The 19,165-nt window shown below is 49.3% G+C and overlaps 1 protein-coding gene across 1 annotated transcript in view; it reads right to left on the bottom strand.

Annotated features, from left to right (window-relative positions):
* NPM1 (nucleophosmin 1) overlaps positions 1 to 19,165 on the bottom strand; it is an 83,770-nt gene that overhangs the window by 21,969 nt on the left and 42,636 nt on the right. Inside the window, exons 8-9 of the mRNA XM_029583629.1 lie at positions 9,195 to 9,275; positions 2,399 to 2,503 (exon numbers count right to left, since the gene is read on the bottom strand). Coding sequence (XP_029439489.1) covers positions 2,399 to 2,503; positions 9,195 to 9,275 — 186 coding nt within the window. The remainder of the gene's footprint in view (positions 1 to 2,398; positions 2,504 to 9,194; positions 9,276 to 19,165) is intronic.

Raw genomic sequence — 19,165 nt, 5'->3', positions numbered from 1 at the left:
AGCCCCGGAGGAACCTTTCCAGTGGGGGCGCAGAGGTGGAAATACTTAGGTCCAGGGTGCCATCATCAGTGGTTCCAGATCCCTCTCCTGGCTATGGGAGGTCTTGATTTGGCTCTCCCTGGTTCTGTTCACACTGTTGGCACACGAGGGATTCTAAATTCAGGCTGCGCAGCTCTCAAACTTAGAGAATAGCCACTGCCACTGCCATTAGCAATGGTTACATGGAATAGACTTAGTTTTTGGGTACTTGCCAGGTTCTTATGGCCTGGATTGGCCACTGTTGGAAACAGGATGCTGGGCTTGATGGACCCTTGGTCTGACCCAGTATGGCAATTTCTTATGTTCTTATGTTCAAGTGGCAGGCTGGGGAAAGGAAGGGTCCCTTGGCCTTCTTGGAAGGTGGTGCCATTGTTTGTGAGCGTGTAGGGCTTAAAAACTTGCCCATGTGAGGGTTATGCACGCCGGGAGCGCAGAAGTTATGTGCATGTAGTGTACACAAGTTGTGCGAGCGGGCAGCAAGTTTTTTGCGTGCGGCACAGTTATGCGCCAGTTGTGCCTGCAGCCTAGTTGTGTGCGCCGCTATGCGCACAACTCAGATCTGCACGCAGATAAGCGTGTATCCCTAGGGTCACGCTCAAGTTAGGCGCCTTGGGCTTCAGGCCTGTCCCGTGTGTACCGTCGGCGAGGGGAGGGGAATGGTCAGACGATCCTGGCGGCAAGATGGCGACCCCCCCCCGAGGGTCTCCATGTGTGTGGAGCCTCGCAATGAATCGGGGCCTAGCCAAAGTGAGGCTGCTCAACCCAATTTAAACCCTCTGAGGAAGGTCGGTACGGCTATTCACGCCTTGGAGACCGGAGCCTTAGAAGTCAAATTTTCTATCTTACCTGGTCTTGGTGCTTACTGGTCACGTGCCAGGTGGTCTCCAGCTGCAGGGGGAGAGGGGAATACCTTCACCACCACGCCCGAAACTGCACCCGCTGCCTTTCAGCCACTCTGGGGGCTAAGTCTACACCGGGAATCAGCCGGCGGACCAAGGCTCACCTCTGAGGGATTGCGAATCACCTCCGGAAAACTCAACTGGGGGAGGGACCCTTAGGTTTCATCACAGGAGAAGCGGGGCTCCCTTCCTTAAAGGTAATTCTTCTTTTCTTGTAAATGTTACACTATTCGACTGGGATAGTGTCCGCATCTGCTATGGGAGGCTGAGAAATACTGAAGAGCTAGGCATGCTGCATGGGTATATGTAGACTGACATCAGTTTTGAAATCTGACTCAGTCTCCCATCTGCTATCAGGAGAGCACAATACCCATTAGTCCTGAGTCCATCTGGCTACACACTAGGAAATAGTTTTAGTTTATCATAATAAAGTTCATGTCCTCGTAAATGTTTCTGTTCTGACTTTTGTATCTTTTTCCAAACGCTTCAAATAAAATTATTTTCAGTATTTACTACTAAACAGCAATGTTGTGAAACATTGCTGCTATCTGGCAAGTGGAGAAAGGAGGAGCTGTTAAATCCTATTGAAGCATAAAACCCCAGCATTCCCCATTAAGTGATGGCAAAGCTGTCAAATGCTTTCCATGCATCCCAAACCGCAAGAATCAGCATGTGGGAACTACACCCCATTGCAGTATTTGTTCAATTCTCCACAGCTCTGAAATCACATTTCCATGTTAATGAAACTATGGTCCAGCCATTCCCTGTAATGGAAGATGTAGCCAATACTGATAGCCAGAGCTATGCATTGATGGTTCACAGCCCCATGGGAAATGCCCAGCTTCACCATCATCTATTCCCAGCTCTCTAACATTCAAAATACAAGGCTTATGGGGATGCTCCTGTAACAGATTTATTCTCGCATGTAAAAATGTAAGAATTAAGGTATCACAGTAAAGCCTTGTTTACCTTTTCCAAAAAGCAATTTGAAAAATTCCAACTGCTTGAAAACTTCAGTGTATAAATTTGAAAGCCAAATGACATGTTTGGAATGCATCTGCTGCAAGGTTATCCAGATTAAGCTATAGGTTTTTTTTTAAAGCATTTATATATCTGGCAAAGTCAAGACTACAATTCTACGGGGAAAGCTTAACCATGCCACCCTAAGCTTTGCTGTAATACTGGGAGCATCAAAATCTGGTCCCTCAAGAGCTCTATACAGTCTGATCTAGGAAATATTTGAGGCTCATCTGTATGTGGTTGTGTCTTATCCTGCTTGCTGCTCTCCAGGAGTAGAGCCTGACTGTCATCTCAGTCTCAGTAATCTGACTAAAGCAAGCAAATGCCCTTAAAGTTAGTGCTAGCAAGAACATCTGACATATTAGCCTTGGCTGATCCATGAGAAACCAGCACAAATTGTAAGAACAAGTTTCTCCTTTTGAAGTGTTTAAAGAACTCACCTTTTCTACAGATGACTGAATCTTTGCTTTAATGTCCTCTATTGACAAAGGCTGTTTTGGTGTCTTTGGAGTCTGCAGCTTCTCCTGTTTTTTCTGACCTGGAGTCTGAAATAGAGAACTATTTTTAGATCTGACAACTACATGCAAGCTCATGACTAGGAAAGATCAGACCCTTTCATGTTCTCCCCTCCTCAAAGCCTATTTGACAAAAATACCACAATCCCAGAAAGGAAAATTGGTTTACCTGCTAATTTTCGTTCCTGTAATACCACAGATCAGTCCAGACAAGTGGGTTTTATTCTTCCCTCCCAGCAGATGGAGGTAGAGAACAAAACTTTGGGTACTGCCATATATCCAAGAGTGCCACCTGCAGTCCCTCAGTACTGACCTGTACCCAAGCCAAGATAACTTAACCGGGCGAACTAAGCCCCTGGGATGGATACCCCTGAACTGCATAACCAAACACAAACTCTAGAACATGTTAATCCCAATAGATCTTTAAAAACCTTTGTATGAGCCCAAAGGCCCAGCAACAGAACAAGCAGTCTTTCCGCACAGACTCCAAGGGTGGGCCTCTGGACTCATCTGTGGTATTACAGAAACGAAAATTAGCAGGTAAGAACCAATTTTCCTTTCCTGAGCATACCCAGATCAGTCCAGTCAAGTGGGATGTACCAAACCCCTATACCGGATGGGAACCCAAAAGACCCGCTCTCAGAACACTCACCAAAAGGAATGGCCTCTGGGGCGCACACATCCAAACGGTAATGCTTAGTCAACCAGCGAGCTAAGGAGGCCTTTGACGCCTTCTCTCCCTTTCCTGTCCCCCCCGAAGGGCACAAATAAATGATCAGAGTTGGTGACCTTCAAGTAACGCAACAAGGCATGCCACTCATCTAAAAGATGGAGATTCCTGCCCATAGAGGGATCCTGAGCCCAGTCCGGGAAACCTGGCAACTCCACAGTCTGGTCCGCATGAAAGGCAGAAACCACCTTAGGCAGGAATGAAGGCACCATCCCGTAAAGAAACCTTAGACAATCTGCAGAAACTGATCATGGCAAGAAAAAGCCTGCAACTCCAAAATCCTCATAGCCGAGCAAATAGCTACCAAAAAGACAGCGCTCAAGGTAAGAACCTTTAAAGATGCTCGACCCAGCGGTTCAAAAGGATCTTCGCAGAGGGCCCGCAACACCAAATTGAGACTATTCCGGACATGCACTGCGAAGAGGTGGACAGATGTTTAACTCCCCTCAGAAAATGCATCTTTTGTCCTGTACCTTGCCCTGTACCTTCCTCCTGAGACAATCTAAAGCCGAAGCCCGGACCCTAAGCAAACTAGGAGCCAGTACTTTGGACAAGCCCTGCTGCAAAAAGGTCAAAATGTGCGGTAAGGGAACCAGAGGATCCAACCCCTATTGCCCACACCAGGTCTCAAACACTTTCCATACTCTGGAATAGGCCAGGGAGGTAGCCGGACATCTAGTCTGAAGAAGGGTAGCAGTTACCGGTTCTGAATACCCCTTCAAACGCAATCACTGCCTCTCAAAAGCCAGGCCTCGAGACAGAAGCGATCCTCCCAATCTGAAAAGATGGGACCTTGATGCAGCAGTCCCTGCAAGTGGGCTAGACGTAGGGGCTCATCCACCGCTAGATGAACCAGATCTGCAAACCATGGACGTCTTGGCCACTCCGGCGCAACTAGCACCACAGAACCTGTATGAGCCTCCATTCTCCAGAGTACCCGCACTATGAGGGTCCACGAAGGGAAGACATACAGAAGGATTCTGGATGGCCATGGGCACACGAGAGCATCAAGGTCCACCGCCCCTGACTCCCTCCGGCGGCTGAAGAACTTCTCCGTCTTGGCGTCGAGGCTCATCGCCATGAGGTCCAGCTGAGAAGTCCCCCAACGGGTGCAGAGGAGATCCCAGGCTTCCGTGGACAGTTCCCACTCCCCTGGGTCCAACTGCTGTCGGCTGCGATAGTCCGCTTGGATGTTGTCCACTCCTGCGACATGAGAAGCAAATCTCCTCAAGATGGAGCTCTGCCCACACAAATAGTTGAGCCACCCGAGCCACAGCGGGACTCTTGGATCCCCCTGGCGGTTAATGTAGGCCACCGTCGTTGCGTTGTCTGAACACTCGCACCATGCGATCGCAGACCAAGGGGAGAAACACCTCTCCAACCAATTGATGTACCACGGCTGTTCCAACGCCGACCAGAGACCCTGCGCTGACTTGCCCAGGCACACCGCACCCCAGCCCCAAAGACTGGCATCCGTAGTGACCACCACCCAATCCGGGACTTCAAGGGGCATCCCCTTCTCCAGACTGCTTCTTGTCATCCACCAGGTCAGACTGGATCTGGCCTCCACCAGAAGGGGCAGAGGCAGAAAATACTGCTCTGATAGGGGGCTCCAGCGGGACAATGCCACTCTCTGTAGGGGGCGCATATGAGCAAATGCCCAAGGTACCAGCTCCAAAGTTGACTCCATCGATCCCAGGACCTGTAAATCCCAGACTTTGGGGACCGGCAGGCGAAGCAAGCAAGCTGAGCTTGAATCTTCACTACCCTGTCGGAGGTGAGAAACACACTGCCTTGCTGGGTGTCGAATCGGCGCCCAAGTACTCCAGGGATTGGGAAGGCACAAGGTGACTGGTAGATTGATGATCCAGCCCAATGATTCTAGGAGAGATCTCACCCGGAATACTGACCATGCACACTCCTCCTGTGACTTTGCACTGATCAGCCAGTCATCCAGATAGGGGTGCACCAAGACCCCTTCCTGATTCAGGGCTGCCACAACCACCATCACCTTTGTGAAGGTCTGAAGAGCCATGGCAAGGCCGAAGGGGAGGGGCCCAAAAGTGGAAATGCTGGCCCAGCACCTTGAACCTTAGAAACTTCTAGTGGTCCTGTCGAATAGGGATGTGCAGATAGGATGAAAGGTGCCCTCTTTCTTGGGGACCACGAAATAATGGAGTACCTTCCTCGCCCCTGTTCGGAAATGGGTACAGGACTACCACCTATAGGCTTAACAATCTTTGAAGGGTCTTCCTGGACTGCCACCCGCTTGCTTTGGGAAAGAGCGCGACTCCAGAAAGACCGACCGGAGAGGGTGAGAAAACCGATGACTTCCAGCACCCACTGGTCTGAGATATCTTGGTCCTCAACGGGTCAGCCTGCCTCCAATTGCCAATGACAAGGAGTGGACCTGCCTGACTTTATTGGAAGAATTTAACTCTGCCAGCTCCCTGAGTGCCTCTAGCAGATCTTCCGGAGCCTCGAAAGGATTGCCTTCTACTCTATGACCTCGTCGCTGAAGACCCAGCAGATCTGCCAGGATGGAATCACCTCGACTCACGAAAACGGTGTCGAGAGGAGAAAGACTTCCATGTCAACTTCTTATCCTCCAGCAGCCTGTTGCCTTTGGTCTCCCCCAAGGATTTCTTAAGCTGATTGAGGTCCTCACCGAACAGCTTGCCCTTAAAAGGAAGGTTACACAGCTGCGACTTAAAGGTCCGCCGACCAGTTGCACAGCCACAACAGCCGTCTCACTGCCACCACAGAGACCATGCCACAAGCTGTGGTGCGTGCGAGGTCATAAGGCATCGGCCACATAAGCGACTCCCGCCTCAAGGCGGGCTCACCTGGACCGGGGACAGCGTCCCAGTGGCAGATTGTTCCTGCAGCCTCTGGATCCAACACAAATAGGTTCGCTGATCAGGCTGGCAGTCGGCCGCTCGGAGCCCCAGGGTAGATACCTCAAAAGCCTGCTTGAGCTGCACCTCCAATTTCCGATCCTTAACGTCCTTCAGAGTGGTGGCGCCGGCGACCAGAACTGTGGTCTTCTTGGTGACCGCCAAAACTGCGGCATCCACCTTAGGGACCCTAAGGGAATCTAAATGTTCCTGCAAAGGATAGACATCGCTCTTCCCACTTTCAAGCCGGAGTCTGGGGACTCCCACTGACGGCTGATCAGCTTCTGGATCTTAGGAATGGGAAAAGCACTGGGGGGGTCTCCTTAGTCCATCCAACACTGGATTAACCCCTTAATTACCAGAGTCCTCCAGAGAGCTTAACCCAATTCCTCCAACACCTGGGGGATAAGCGGGCGCAGCTCTTCCCTCTTTTAACAGGTGGATCACCCTCAGGTCATCACCGTCCACTTTCATGCCCTCAAAGGCACCCTGATCTTCCTTAGGGTCCTCCAGGTGCCCCCCATCCAGATCTCCCACTGGAGATAAACCCCCTTCACCCTGAGGCTCATTCGAATCCTCAGAATCTGAGTCCAGTCTCGCCGGATGGCCCCCCCCCCCAAGACTGGCCCCGCAAGCCCGCGGAACTCTTAGGAAGCCCCCTTGCTCTCTTAGCGGAGTCTGCTGGGCTGTCCATAAATCACCGCTTTCCCTCCTCCCAAGCTAGGAAGGCCTAGAAGAGGACAACTCAGGCAAAAACCCTCCCGGGTCTCCCAAGGGCCCTTCCGGACTGCTGGGACCCAATCCCACCAGGCTCTCCACCCGAAGCCGCACCGCGGGGGAAGGGGGGAATCCCCGGAGCCCCGGGGAAGTACTGCTTTATCTAGATCCCCTTCCATGGAGGAAGAATCATGTCCCTGTGCCACCCCGCCCCCATTCTTCCGCGGACTGAGAGACTCCAAGTTTTAGAGTACTTGATAGAAGCCCCCTCCCCCCACCCACTGCACAAACCATGCAGAGGGAAAGAGAATTAAGAGGCAGACCACACTCCGCAGGCCCAGCAGGCCTCCACTAGTGGCCTAGCCATCATTGGTCCTAAAAAAGGCACCGTCCGTCAAAAATCATGGGGGAGGGGTACACCACGTAGCCGGCACAGAAGCGAGAGGGCGCACCACCGCGCAAAGGTCCTGCCACTGCAGGACAAGCACGCGATCGCCCTGGCACAAAAAACAAGGAGGTACTTTCTCCGGCCAGGGACACCCTCCTACCACGACCTGCTCCAATCCCTCCTCCCCGCACAGCCCTATGCCTCCGGGGCCAACTCTCGGCGATCCCACCGAGCAGGCCGCCTGACAGGCTGCTCAGACACTAAGTCTGAGCTGTCGCTGCTCCTGAGCTTCTCAAAAAAAATAAAATAAAGACACAGCAAATATAATCACAGGCAAAGGCAAAGATACTTAACAGTGCGATACTTTCCTGAATCCCAACGGCTGTCAGTGGTCACGGGCTAAAACCTGGCAGGCATATCCAACCTCCCGGTCGCCCGGCTCAACCCGAGGGATGGCCCTCCATACGAACCTGGCACCTCAGGGTGCAGAAGTCCTCCAAAAATCCTAATATGTCAGGACTGCAGGTTTGGCACCTCTACCATTTGCTGAAGGAAGAGAAATACTAAGGGACTGCAGGTGGCACTCTCGGATAAATGGCAGTGCCCAAAGTTTTATTCTCTGCCTCCATCTGCTGGTAGGAATGAATAAAACTCACTTGTTTGGACTGATCAGAGTATGTTCAGCAACCATATTTAACATACCACAGACAGATCACTACATCTTTAATTTGTATCTTCCAACAGCTCAAAATTCTGATTGATTACACCACGGATAGCGAAGCACAGAGAAGCGTTAAGCTGTAAAAATTCTGTCAGTCTTTGATAGTCAACCTGAATAACTAGTTCCCCACCACAAAAAGGTCTCTGCTTATGACGGCACATATTGGATGGAGTACTCCAACTGCACCTTTCCCTCAGGTTAAAGCACAGGAAAGAAAACCAAAACTGGACATGGGAACCAAGACTGATTCTGGATAAACTAGGAAGCATTATAAACCTGAACACTTTTCAGAATTGGTCTACAAAATACCAAAAGCGTAATGGAAAGTCAGCAATACAAGCAATATTTGAGTACACAATCAAAGGCTAAGACAAGCAGACTAGCAAATTTAGAAGATTCAGCTAGTAGTTTAGAACTTGAACATTAGAGTCAGGAAATAAAAGATTCATGAACATTTTAATCCCTGCTCTGCCAGGACACCAATCCTGGGGCTGTTCTAATCTCCATTTATGATACATGGATCATAAACAATCCAAAACTGAAAAAATATTTACAGGCCGATACAGAAAAACGCACAGGAGAGCGCACAGGCCACTCTCCTGGGCACGCGATTCAGGAGGGTGGCCTATGCAAATTAGGGCCTCAGTAAAAGGAGGCGCTAGGGACACTAGCGCATCCCTAGCGCCTCCTTTTTGACAGGAGAGACTGCTGTCAGCAGGTTTGACAGCCGACGCTCAATTTTGCCGGCGGTTCTCAAACCCGCTAACAGCCAAGGGTTCGGAAAACAGACACCGGCATAATTGAGCATCCGTCTTCCGACCTGCGGGCCGATTTTTACTTTTTTTTTTCTTTTGGGGCCTCAGACTTAATATCGCTATGAAAGTAAAATGTGCGGCCTGGCTGCACATTTTGCTTTCTGTATCGCACGGGAATAACTAATAGGGCCATCAACATGCATTTGCATGTTGCAGGCGCTATTAGTTTTGGGGGGGTTGGACGTGCGTTTTCGACGAGCTATTACCCCTTATTGTAGCACGTAAAGCTAGCACGTCAAACGCGCTTCCAAACCCGGGCGAACAGTGCATTCTACCGTAGCGCACTGTACTATATCGGCCTGTGTAAGAAATGTTTTGGTATTTTTGAGAAACTAGTTAACTTAGCATGGTTCAAGATGCTGGAGCTGGAATAAAATGCTCCTAGACCCGCCTAACAGTAAGGTGCCTTTGTCCCAACACTCCACGACACTGAAGCAGATTGCAGCAACTCACAGTTTGTTTAGGTGCTGGTGTGGACTGCTTGCTGGCTTTCCCATTTTGGCTCGCCTTCTGTGGAGCCTTTGCTTTGGAATCCTAATGGGTTAAAAATTTAAGTGGCTATTTTAAGATTTAATTGCAAAAACAGAACATTCAAAATTCTTCCCACAATCTCAAATAGCACTTTTGAAAACAAAGACTCCAAATCTATACCTCAGTTTCTATAGTTACTACATATTAAGGCTAGCTTGTTTTGATTCACAGTGGCTTTTTCTTAAAACTTCTAGTACATTAAAATATGGTTCACACTCTTTTAGAAGTAGAGTAAAACACATTACATCACTGGGCAAAGCAGCAATAAAATAGCAAGTTACTTTGTCTGCAACTATTTGATTACCCACCTCATTTGTCAAATACTTTTCCTTGCTAAGTACAAGGAAAAATGTCAATTTCAAGAGAAACTGCAATGTCTGTCTTTGTAAATGAATGTTTTTATATACTGTGTATGTTATTTTAGATTTTTATATTCCGCTTGTCAGCACTTCAATGTGGATTTACATTCATGTACTAAAGGTATTTCTACTATCTTGAAAAGGGCTCACAATCTGTTTGTACTCGAGGCAATGGAGAGTGACTTGCCCAAGGCCACAAGGAGCAACAGTTGGAGTGGCAGCCTACAAATGCTTTTAAAGAAGTTTTGCTCAATGTTAGATCTTTGTATCAAAGGGAAAAAAACTATTTAGATTTCAGCAACCAGGACAACTTCATTTAGCTTAAGCTATTAAACTTCATAGAAGAGCTCCAGCAAGCATCTTGTCAGGAAGAAAGAATTCTGCAGCATACAAATGCATTTTTATAAGCTTACATTGCAGCCTCTGCTGACGTCATCTCCATAGCACTACAGTGAGCCCCAGTGGTGCAATGAGAACTTGGTAGAGAGGTGTCAAAATGAGGGAAGATGAATCAAAGATGGGTAATTACTACATTCATCACAGGTCACAAGAACAAGTTAGCCATGACTTTGGGAACATTTCTCCGGTCCTCTAGGTCCAGGGTCTCCAACCACCGGTCCCGGACTGGGTCGTCGGGGGTTTTTTGCCGGTCCGCAGCGCTGCTCGCCCCGGCTACCGTTCATTGGCTGCCGCTGCTGCGGGGAGGCGGGGCGAGGCTGGAGACCCACCTCCTCCAACCCCAAAAGGGAGGAGACATGACCCGAAAAGCAAGAAGATCAGCAGGGCCGTGGTGGAGCTCACATCACCACGGCCCGAAGATAACAGTCGAGTCTAAACGTGCAGGTGCTCCTTTTTCTTCTGCCCACGCGGCCCTGGAAGAAAAACACTGCCGGAGCCGCATGGGCAGGAAGGAGGAGGAGCATCAGCCGCGTGCAGAAGAGGAGCAGCGTGGCCCGTGAAGAGGAGGCCCAGAGGTGTGAGAGAGGCTATTTGTAGAGTGTGTATGTGTGCGTGTATGAGATGAGTTGATAGACTGTGTGTGGGAGTGAAGACCTGAATGTTTGCAGACACAGCATGTGAGAGACAGCATGTGACATTGAGAGACAGTGTGTATGAATGATTGTATGAGAGAGCATGTGCCAGTGAGAGACTGACTGTGTGTGAGTGTGTGAGAGAATATGAGAATGAGAACCTGACTGTGTTTGAGGGAAGAAGACAGATGGAGAGAAATGAAATAGAAAAAAGGCAATATAAAAGGAATTGGCAAAAAAATAAGAAAGGGAAGATGGGGAAAAAAAAGCCTGTGACCAACCGATTAGAAAACTAAGATCAGACAGCAGATGTAAAAAAAAAAAAATTTACTTTTTAGTGATTGGCACATGTAATCTTTGGGAATGTGCAAGAGTAGCACTTTCTCTATGCAGATCTCACAATGTACGAGATCAGCATGGAGAAGTGGAAGCCCACGGGGCCTGCACAGAGGCGGCAGCAGAATGGGCTTCAGTGCCAGTAGCAGCAATCAGCACTTCCCCAATAGCCACGCGGCAGCAGAGGAATGAGAGGCTCTGAGGTTGTGAGGGAGCCAGTGAGAGTGAGAGCATGTGTGTGTACGAGAAAATCCAGGGGAGTAAGAGTGTGTGTGTGTGGGAGGGGTGTGTGTGGAGCAGGAGAGAGTATCTTACAGCCTGAGGGTGTGTCTGAGCGAGAGGTTATGGTGGATAGAGCATGAATGTGTATGTATGTGACAGTGTATGTGTGAGAGAGAATGGACATGTGAGTATGTGTGAGAGAGGATAACCTAATCCTCGATAATATCAGGGTGACTGGAAATCAAGAGCTCCCACGTATGGACACAGCAGGGGCTTTTTAAAATCCTTATTAGTTTTAATTATTGGATGTTATTTGATATATGTGCTGTTTTGAAATATTTTATTGGTGTTTGGGAAATTGTAAAAAATGTATATGATTTTAATTAATAGAAATTCTATTTATCAGTAGTTTTAAAGTATTCTTTTATTAGTATGTTTTACTATTATAACTGATGCTTTATGTTTTTTTATTTTGTTTTATGAGGAATGGTGGTTCTGTTTTTCCATTGTTAATACATGGAGTCTGGCTTCTTGGGGTTTCCATTTCAGTTTTTTCTAATTTGTGCTCCTTTATTTTGTATTCTGTATTTGGTGAGGGTCTGTCTCTGCTCTGTGAGTGTGACCATGATGAGAGATTCTGCTAGCATGTAGTGTCTGAATAGGGATCTATAGCAATCAGGTTTGTTTTGTTTCCTCAGTAGGTGGTGTATTGTTATCCTAGGACCCAGTGTAATATTTACCTTTGCTTATTCACAGGTAGGGTTATTGTTGTTTGAGTCCTTGGTGTTATTACTGTTATGTTACGATGGGATTGCAGCATAGATTTTGAGTGGTTTTTTTGTGGGGTTTTGTGTTAGTTCACAATGTGTCTGGCAGTGGAAGGTGTTTGTGCTGCTGTTACTGTGAGGTGACACCAGAATTTGAAAATATCTTAGTATGATGAGCTGTAAGGGAAACATCCAAGCTCCATTGTTTGGGGGAATTTCAGTGGATGCACAGAGTTAGAGAACTGGAGGTGCAGGATTTATAAATGTCATAATTAAAGTATGCACTAAAATCCAACCCCATCCATAACCCCTCCCCTGCCCCACCTCCACACCGCCCTGCCGGGCCATGGAAAAATGGTCTTGCTTGAAACTGGTCCCTGGTGCAAAAAAAGGTTGGGGACCACTGCTCTAGGTGGCGGAGCTCTCTCAAAACACAGAGCTGTGGCTCTATGTGCCTGCGTGGAAGTATCTCTCATGTGACTCCCATTCCTGCCTCAGTCTGTTATCCAAGCTCTGGACTGAGTCCAGGAGACTGTCTGGGGAGGCGGGTGGGGATTACATGGCTAATTCATTCTGCAATGGAAAACACTGTTTATGGTAAGCAAACTTGCTCTTCTGCAGATAAGCAGCATGAATTAGCCATGACTTTGGGGAATTCCAAGCTGGAAGGTTGGAGCATCAGCACCCCCTGGGGGCAGCGTACCACCTCTTCCAGTTTCCAATGACATGATCAACCTGATTCGTGGCCACGAACAGTCTCTCACTTGTCCTTAAGAGAGGATGAGTCTATCCTCTCTACCCTCTGCAGCTACCTGCTGATCAGCAGGGTGTAATGTGTAAGGCATGAAACAACGGTCACATGGTGGCTCACGAATGTCCATGACGAGCGCATCCCTCGTAGTGTGATAGATGCCGCAAATGCTCTGACTTGGTGGCAATTACCATGATAGTCCTTCCAGGCAGGGTACTCCCCTACTCCCAGATCAGTAGGTTCAGGTATGTTGATGTGTCCTTCAACCTCCCAAATGTTGGATGCTAGCAGGAGCTCATCAGGTGGAGGAAGATTCACCTTCCTGACAGGTCTCGTGTGTGTCAATGGGCGTTAGCTTCCCAATGGGTGGACAAACCAGGCAAACGTCCCATGGTCTCCAGGGACCAGAGGTCCTGTGTGAGATACCGATCCCATTCGAGCTTAGTCTGAGTGGTCCTCGTATGTGGGATACAAGGAAATTATACAGTAGTCTATTCGTCTCTGGGAAGAGGGAAGCATCTTGTACTAGGCGAAGCCCGTGTGGGCAGATGGGGGAGCTGGATTCCCTATTGCTTTTGGTGGCCAGGGCAGTCCCCTGCCTGACGAGGTAACCTGCCACTGCGTGGCTAGATTCCCATTCTCAGGAGTAAGGTGTCACCACGTTCGTTTACTGTGGAATCCCAGCACAGGCTGTGGCTAATCAGTGTGAGGCCTGGGCTCCTGTCTACTGCCAGACAAGTGCTGCTTCTCGGCAGCCGTCTGCGGAGTCTATCTTCCTCCTTCGTCTGTATAGGGGATCGTCATCTGGCCACCCATGTGGGCCATGATTACTGCCCTCACCGGAATCGCTTGGGTTTGAATCTGTGTATTGGCGCCCTGTCTTCATTGGAGGTGTGGTACATCCATTGGTGGATGGCCCTCTTTTGGGCCACGGTGGAGGGTGACATACACCAGAATTACCACCTTACACTTGTCATATGTAGATCTGGCCTGGTGAGGGGGGGCAGGCATTGCATCTCCATGTTGCCCGCCTCGATTATTAGTGGTTACGTATAACCTCGCTGCTATAAATTGACTTTACTGTCTCTGATCACATGGTTAACACTCGACTTACTATTTAACATTGAACTGTTCTTTGCATTCGTTCATTGGTTTATTGTACTTGTTTTAAATTCTTGTTAATAATTGAACCATTTTGTACACTGTATTTCCTGTTGAATGTAAAGCTTATTGCTGTGTTATTGTTTATTGTAAACCGAGGTGATGTTTTTAACGTGCCGCGGTATATATAAAAAAAAAAACACCACTAAATAAATAAATAAATAAAATAACCGCATGGCTGACGCCGCTATCATTTTCTGACTGGTTGACACTTGCTGGCTGGGCACTGTGCCCTGCCACTAATCCAGCCACAGACCATGGTCCTTGGATTTTTCCTTTATGCCGACTGTTGCCTAGGACAGCCAAAGAAATTTGCCAAATTTGGCACTTAGTTTTCCTGGTCTAACACATTGTTAAAGTCTCAAGTCATCCCTTTCTGCAATGAGTTGAAGGGTTTGGGCCCCATGTGCCATAGCAAGGCCAGCTTCCTCAGCACTGTATCAGGATAACTGGTGTCCCAGTCACAACTAACACTGCTTCGTCGATATCCAAAAGCAGTCATATGGTATCAGGCAACATCAATCGACATGAAACATTCTTCCTTCTTAGGCAAGAGGATGGTTTAACCCCATGCGTGTAAGCAAGATTGACTGACAGCCTCACCACTGTCATCCTAATCAGAGGTGTTAGGTCAGAGTTTTGAACATAGGACCCTTTGAGAAACTCTTCCTATGTGAGCCTCTCTCAGAAGTGCTAGAGTCACCTCACCGACTAGCCATGCTCTCCTCCGATGAGGCCTAACATTTAAGACTAATCTGAGAATTATTTTTCACTCAGCACAATTAAGATCTGGAATTTGTTGCCAGAGGATATGATTAGTACAGTTAGTGTAGCTGGGTTCAAAAAAGGTTTGGATAAGCATACCAGATCCACGAACCATGGACAACGTGGCCACTCTGGCGCCACCAGAATCACCCTTCCCAGATGCCGCTCTATGCGACGGAGAAGCCGACATATGAGGGGCCAGGGTGGGAAGGCATACAAAAGAATCCCCGTGGGCCAAGGACACACAAGAGCGTCTATGCCCACTGAGCCCTGTTCTCTGCGACGGCTGAAAAAAAACCAAACTGTTTTTGCGTTCGCCTGCGTTGCCATCAGATCCAGCTGACGAATTCCCCCATCTGGCACAAATGAGATTCCACGCCTCGAGAGTTCCCATTCCCCTGGGTCCAGTGGCTGAGATAATCGGCTTGCACATTCTCTACTCCCGCGACATGGGATGCGGCAATGCCCTTGAGATGGTGCTCCGCTCAGGTGAACAGAAGACGTGCCTCCAGTGCTACGGCGGGACTTCGAGTCCCGCCTTGCCGGTTGATGTACGCCACCGTTGTCGCATTGTCCGAGAAGACTTACACCATTCAAATGCCCGCAGGGCCAGACATACAGCCCTGGTCTCGAGCCGGTTTATGGACCAAGATCTTTCCATTGCCGACCAGAGCCCTTGGGCGGACCTGTCTGCACACACCGTCCCTCAACCTGAGAGGCTGGCATCGGTGGAGATTATCAGCCAATTCAGAATGTCCAAATCCACCCCCCATTCCAGATTGTCCAGTGACAGCCACCATGAGACTGGCTCTGGATTCCAGAAGTAGAGGCATTGGTAGATGGAACTGCTCAGACACCGGGCTCCAGTGAAACAAAGGCGCACGCTGTAAAGGTCTTAAGTGAGAGTATGCCCAAGGAACCAAGTTCAAAGTTGAAGCCATGGAGCCCAGGACCTGAAGATGATGCCACACTGTGGGATTGTTCCTTCGAAGAAAGGAAGGTATTTGTTCCTGCAACTTTCCTATTCAGTCTGCCACTAGAAACACTTTGCCCAGCAAGGCATCAAATTGTGCTCTGAGATAAACCAACTTCTGAGTGGGTTCCAAGTGACTCTTCTGCACATTGATTACCCAACTTAGGGATTGCAATGTGAACATCACCATGTGCACTGATTTCTCACAGTCCTCCAGAGACTTCATGCGAATCAACCAGTCGTCCAGGTACGGGTGGACCAAGATTCCCTCCTGAGAAGGAAGGCTGCCACCACCATCACATTGGTGAACGTGCGAGGCGCTGTTGCAAGAGCATATGGGGGGGGCTCGAAATTGGAAGTGTCATCCCAAAACCTTGAACCGCAGAAACCTCTGGTGATTCAGCCGGATTGGAATGTGTAAATACTCCTCCATGAGGTCCAGAGAAGCAAGAAATTCCCCTTTTCGAACCGCGGCCACTGTCCTCAGGGTTTCCATATGAAAGCGAGGAACCTGAAGGCAACGGTTCATCTTCTGCAGACCGAGGATGGGCTGAAACGTGCCCTCCTTCTTGGGGACTACAAAGTACATGGAGTACTGACCTCGTCCCTGTTGAGCCTCCGGAACTGGGACAATAGCTTTGAGCTCGAGAAGTCGTTGCAGTCTCACCTGGACCGCCTCTCGCTTGACACTTGAGGCCACTCGGGACTCCACAAAAACCTCCCGGACCGGGCACGAGAACTCCAGAGCATACCTGTCTTTGATCACTTCTAAGACCCAGCGGTCTGATGTAATTCTTGCCCATTCCGTGTAAAAGTTGGATAATCTGCCTCAGACAGCTTCGACGACGGAATGGGTACTCGTGGCTTCATTGGGGGGGTTTATTACTTCCTGCACAATATGTCCCGAATCTTTTCCGGGCCGGCGACCCCCTTGAAAGAACTGCTGTCATCCCCGAAGCAGGTTTAGAAGCAGGAGGTGCGGAGTATCTACCCGCTCTGAAGCGGCGAGAGTCCCGAAACCTAGCTCGAGGAGGGAAGACTTTCTTAGATCTTTTATCTTCCAGCAACCGATTGCCCTTGGATTCAGCAAGCAGCTTTACCAGCTGATCCAGATCCTTCCCCAAACAAGAGCTTGCGTTTAAAGGGTAGATTACAAAGCTGGGACTTGGAGGACAAATCTGCCGCCCAATTTCACAGCCAGAGGAAACATCGCTCTGACACCAAGGACACCATAACTCTCGCCGAGGTCCACACCAGATCATACAAAGCATCTGCAAACTAAGCGATACCTGCTTCTAGGCGGGCAGACTGTAGAGCCCCACTGTTGCTCGTACCAGCCCCGGCAGCCGACTCCCGGACCCAACAGACAGGCCCCTCTGCATGAGGCTAGCGCAAACCGCTGCCCGAAGGTTGAGCGTGGCAACCTCGAATGCTCGCTTCAAACTGGATCTCCAGCTTGCAGTCCTGCATATCCTTAAGGGCAGCCGCCCCAGCAACCGGAATAGTGGTCTTTTTCGTGACTGTGGAGACCGCGGCGTCCACCTTTGGAATCTTCGGTAAATCCAAAACAGACTATAACAGGTACAGTTTCGCCATGGCTCTGCCCATCTTCAAGCCAGAGTCTCCCACTCCCGGGTCACTAGTTTGCAAACCTTCTTAGACAGAGGAAAAGATGTTGTGGGACCCCTAATGCTGTCGAGGACTGGATTGACGACCTCGTTGTCAGACTCTTCTTGAGAAACCTTAAGTCCCAGAACTTCAAGGATCTGGGGAATAAGGGGTCTTAACTCATCCCGCTTGAAAAAACGCACCACGCTGGGGTCACCCCCCTCCGCAGGAGGGTCATCAGGCTCATCTGTATCCACATCAGCCGGATCCGGCCGCAGATCCGGGTCTGCCGCCCCTACTACCCCAGAAGCCAGCGAAGCCCCAGACCCTGGGATCAGATCTCGTGTACCCTGGGGAGAATCCCGTGGGGTGAGCCTGATCAAGGAGGTCCTGACGAGGGTCCATACCCAGACCTCTTCTCAGGCGGGTACGAACCTGCCCCCAGGAGACCGGACCGCTTTACCGCCGAGCATTTCATTGCCAGGAAAGCCTGGTGCATAAGGATGACAAATTCTGGGGAACACCCCTCTGGGCCCCCTCCCCCACTGGAGAACTGCTGGGGTGATATCAGTTCCCCTGGTGAGGTCTTCCCTCACCAGGACTAGTACAGGCGGAGAATCCTCGTCACGCGAAGCCAAAGGCGAGAGACGTTCCCTCCCCAAGGGAGGAGGCAAGAAGCCCTGAAGAGCCCTCTAACCCTGGGGAACATGCTGCGCATAAGGAGGCCGCATCTAACACCTGGCCGTGTGACCCACACGCGCGGCAGACCTGCGAATCTGTTTTCGGTCCCATCTGCAGCAGCGCGCCGATAGTCTGAAGTGAAATAGAGAAGGGTGCGAATAAAAAACGCTCAGAGCCGCGACGAGGAGAAAATTTCAGTCAGGCAGGACCAGAAAAACAAACTTTTCGTGGTGCGGGCTAAGAGACTATTAACTGAGGAGAAAAAAAAATGCGTAGCCATGCCGCAGGAAAGGAGCCTGTCTATAGTGAAACGCAAGGCCCCCAGCAGGGAAGCGGCGAGTAAACGAGGCACACGGAGAAAAATACCTCATCCTTGCCCTCAGAAAATAACCCGAAGCCCCGGGAGCTGAGGGGAACACTGCTGACAGCTTCCCCGGCTGGCCTTAAAAGACCCCGTCCCTCCTGCACCTCTCCTTACCTCAGCACTGAAGTCTGTCAGTCAGCCGCAGTGAAAACAGCTTTTTTTTAAAATAAACTTTACCAAGACTCAGAGAAAAGCTGTTGCAGGAGACAAGGGAGCAGGTGTAGTAGAGACAGTGATGAGTAGCTAGGAGCCCCTGGTCGTCAGACACCGAACTGTGACGGGCAAAACCCTGACAGGAATATCCAATTCCCCGGACACCCGGCTTCTACTGAGGGATGGCCCACGAAGCCGCCTAACACCTCAGGAAGCGACTGTAAACCAAAAAATTAAATTCAAAACTAAATAAAAAATATAACTAAAAGACTGCAGGTGTGCATCTGTACCACCCGCTGGATTCAGAGAAATACTGAGTGACTGCAGGTGGCACTCTTGATATGTAGCCTAATTGTTCTGACTCCACCTGCTGGTAGATACACAACCCACTTTTCTGGACTAATGTTCAGGAACTATGATTATTTATTAGCGGACCGCAAGGTACATAAAGGTCCTTATATACCTAATACTGCTAAATCATTACGCAGTAGCTTTATACTGCACTTAGCATTTTATTGGAGGCAAGGACTGAATAAATATGATCATGTATTCGTATACCTGTTATAATCCTGGCTGTGGCATTATGTTCGAATAGTGTTTGCAGGTAAACCTACATAGAACGAATTGCAGTAGTTCAGAGAGTTAACAAGTGCTTGAAGGATAGTCCTGCAGTTCTAACAGGCTTTAGACATCTAAGTAGATGTAATTTATAAAAAGTGGAT

This window comes from Rhinatrema bivittatum, chromosome 18 (genome assembly GCF_901001135.1).
Source record: "Rhinatrema bivittatum chromosome 18, aRhiBiv1.1, whole genome shotgun sequence".
Classification (NCBI taxonomy): Eukaryota; Metazoa; Chordata; class Amphibia; order Gymnophiona; family Rhinatrematidae; genus Rhinatrema; species Rhinatrema bivittatum.
The sequence above is the reverse complement of the archived record's forward strand: the minus strand, read 5'-3'. Positions and strand labels throughout refer to the sequence as shown.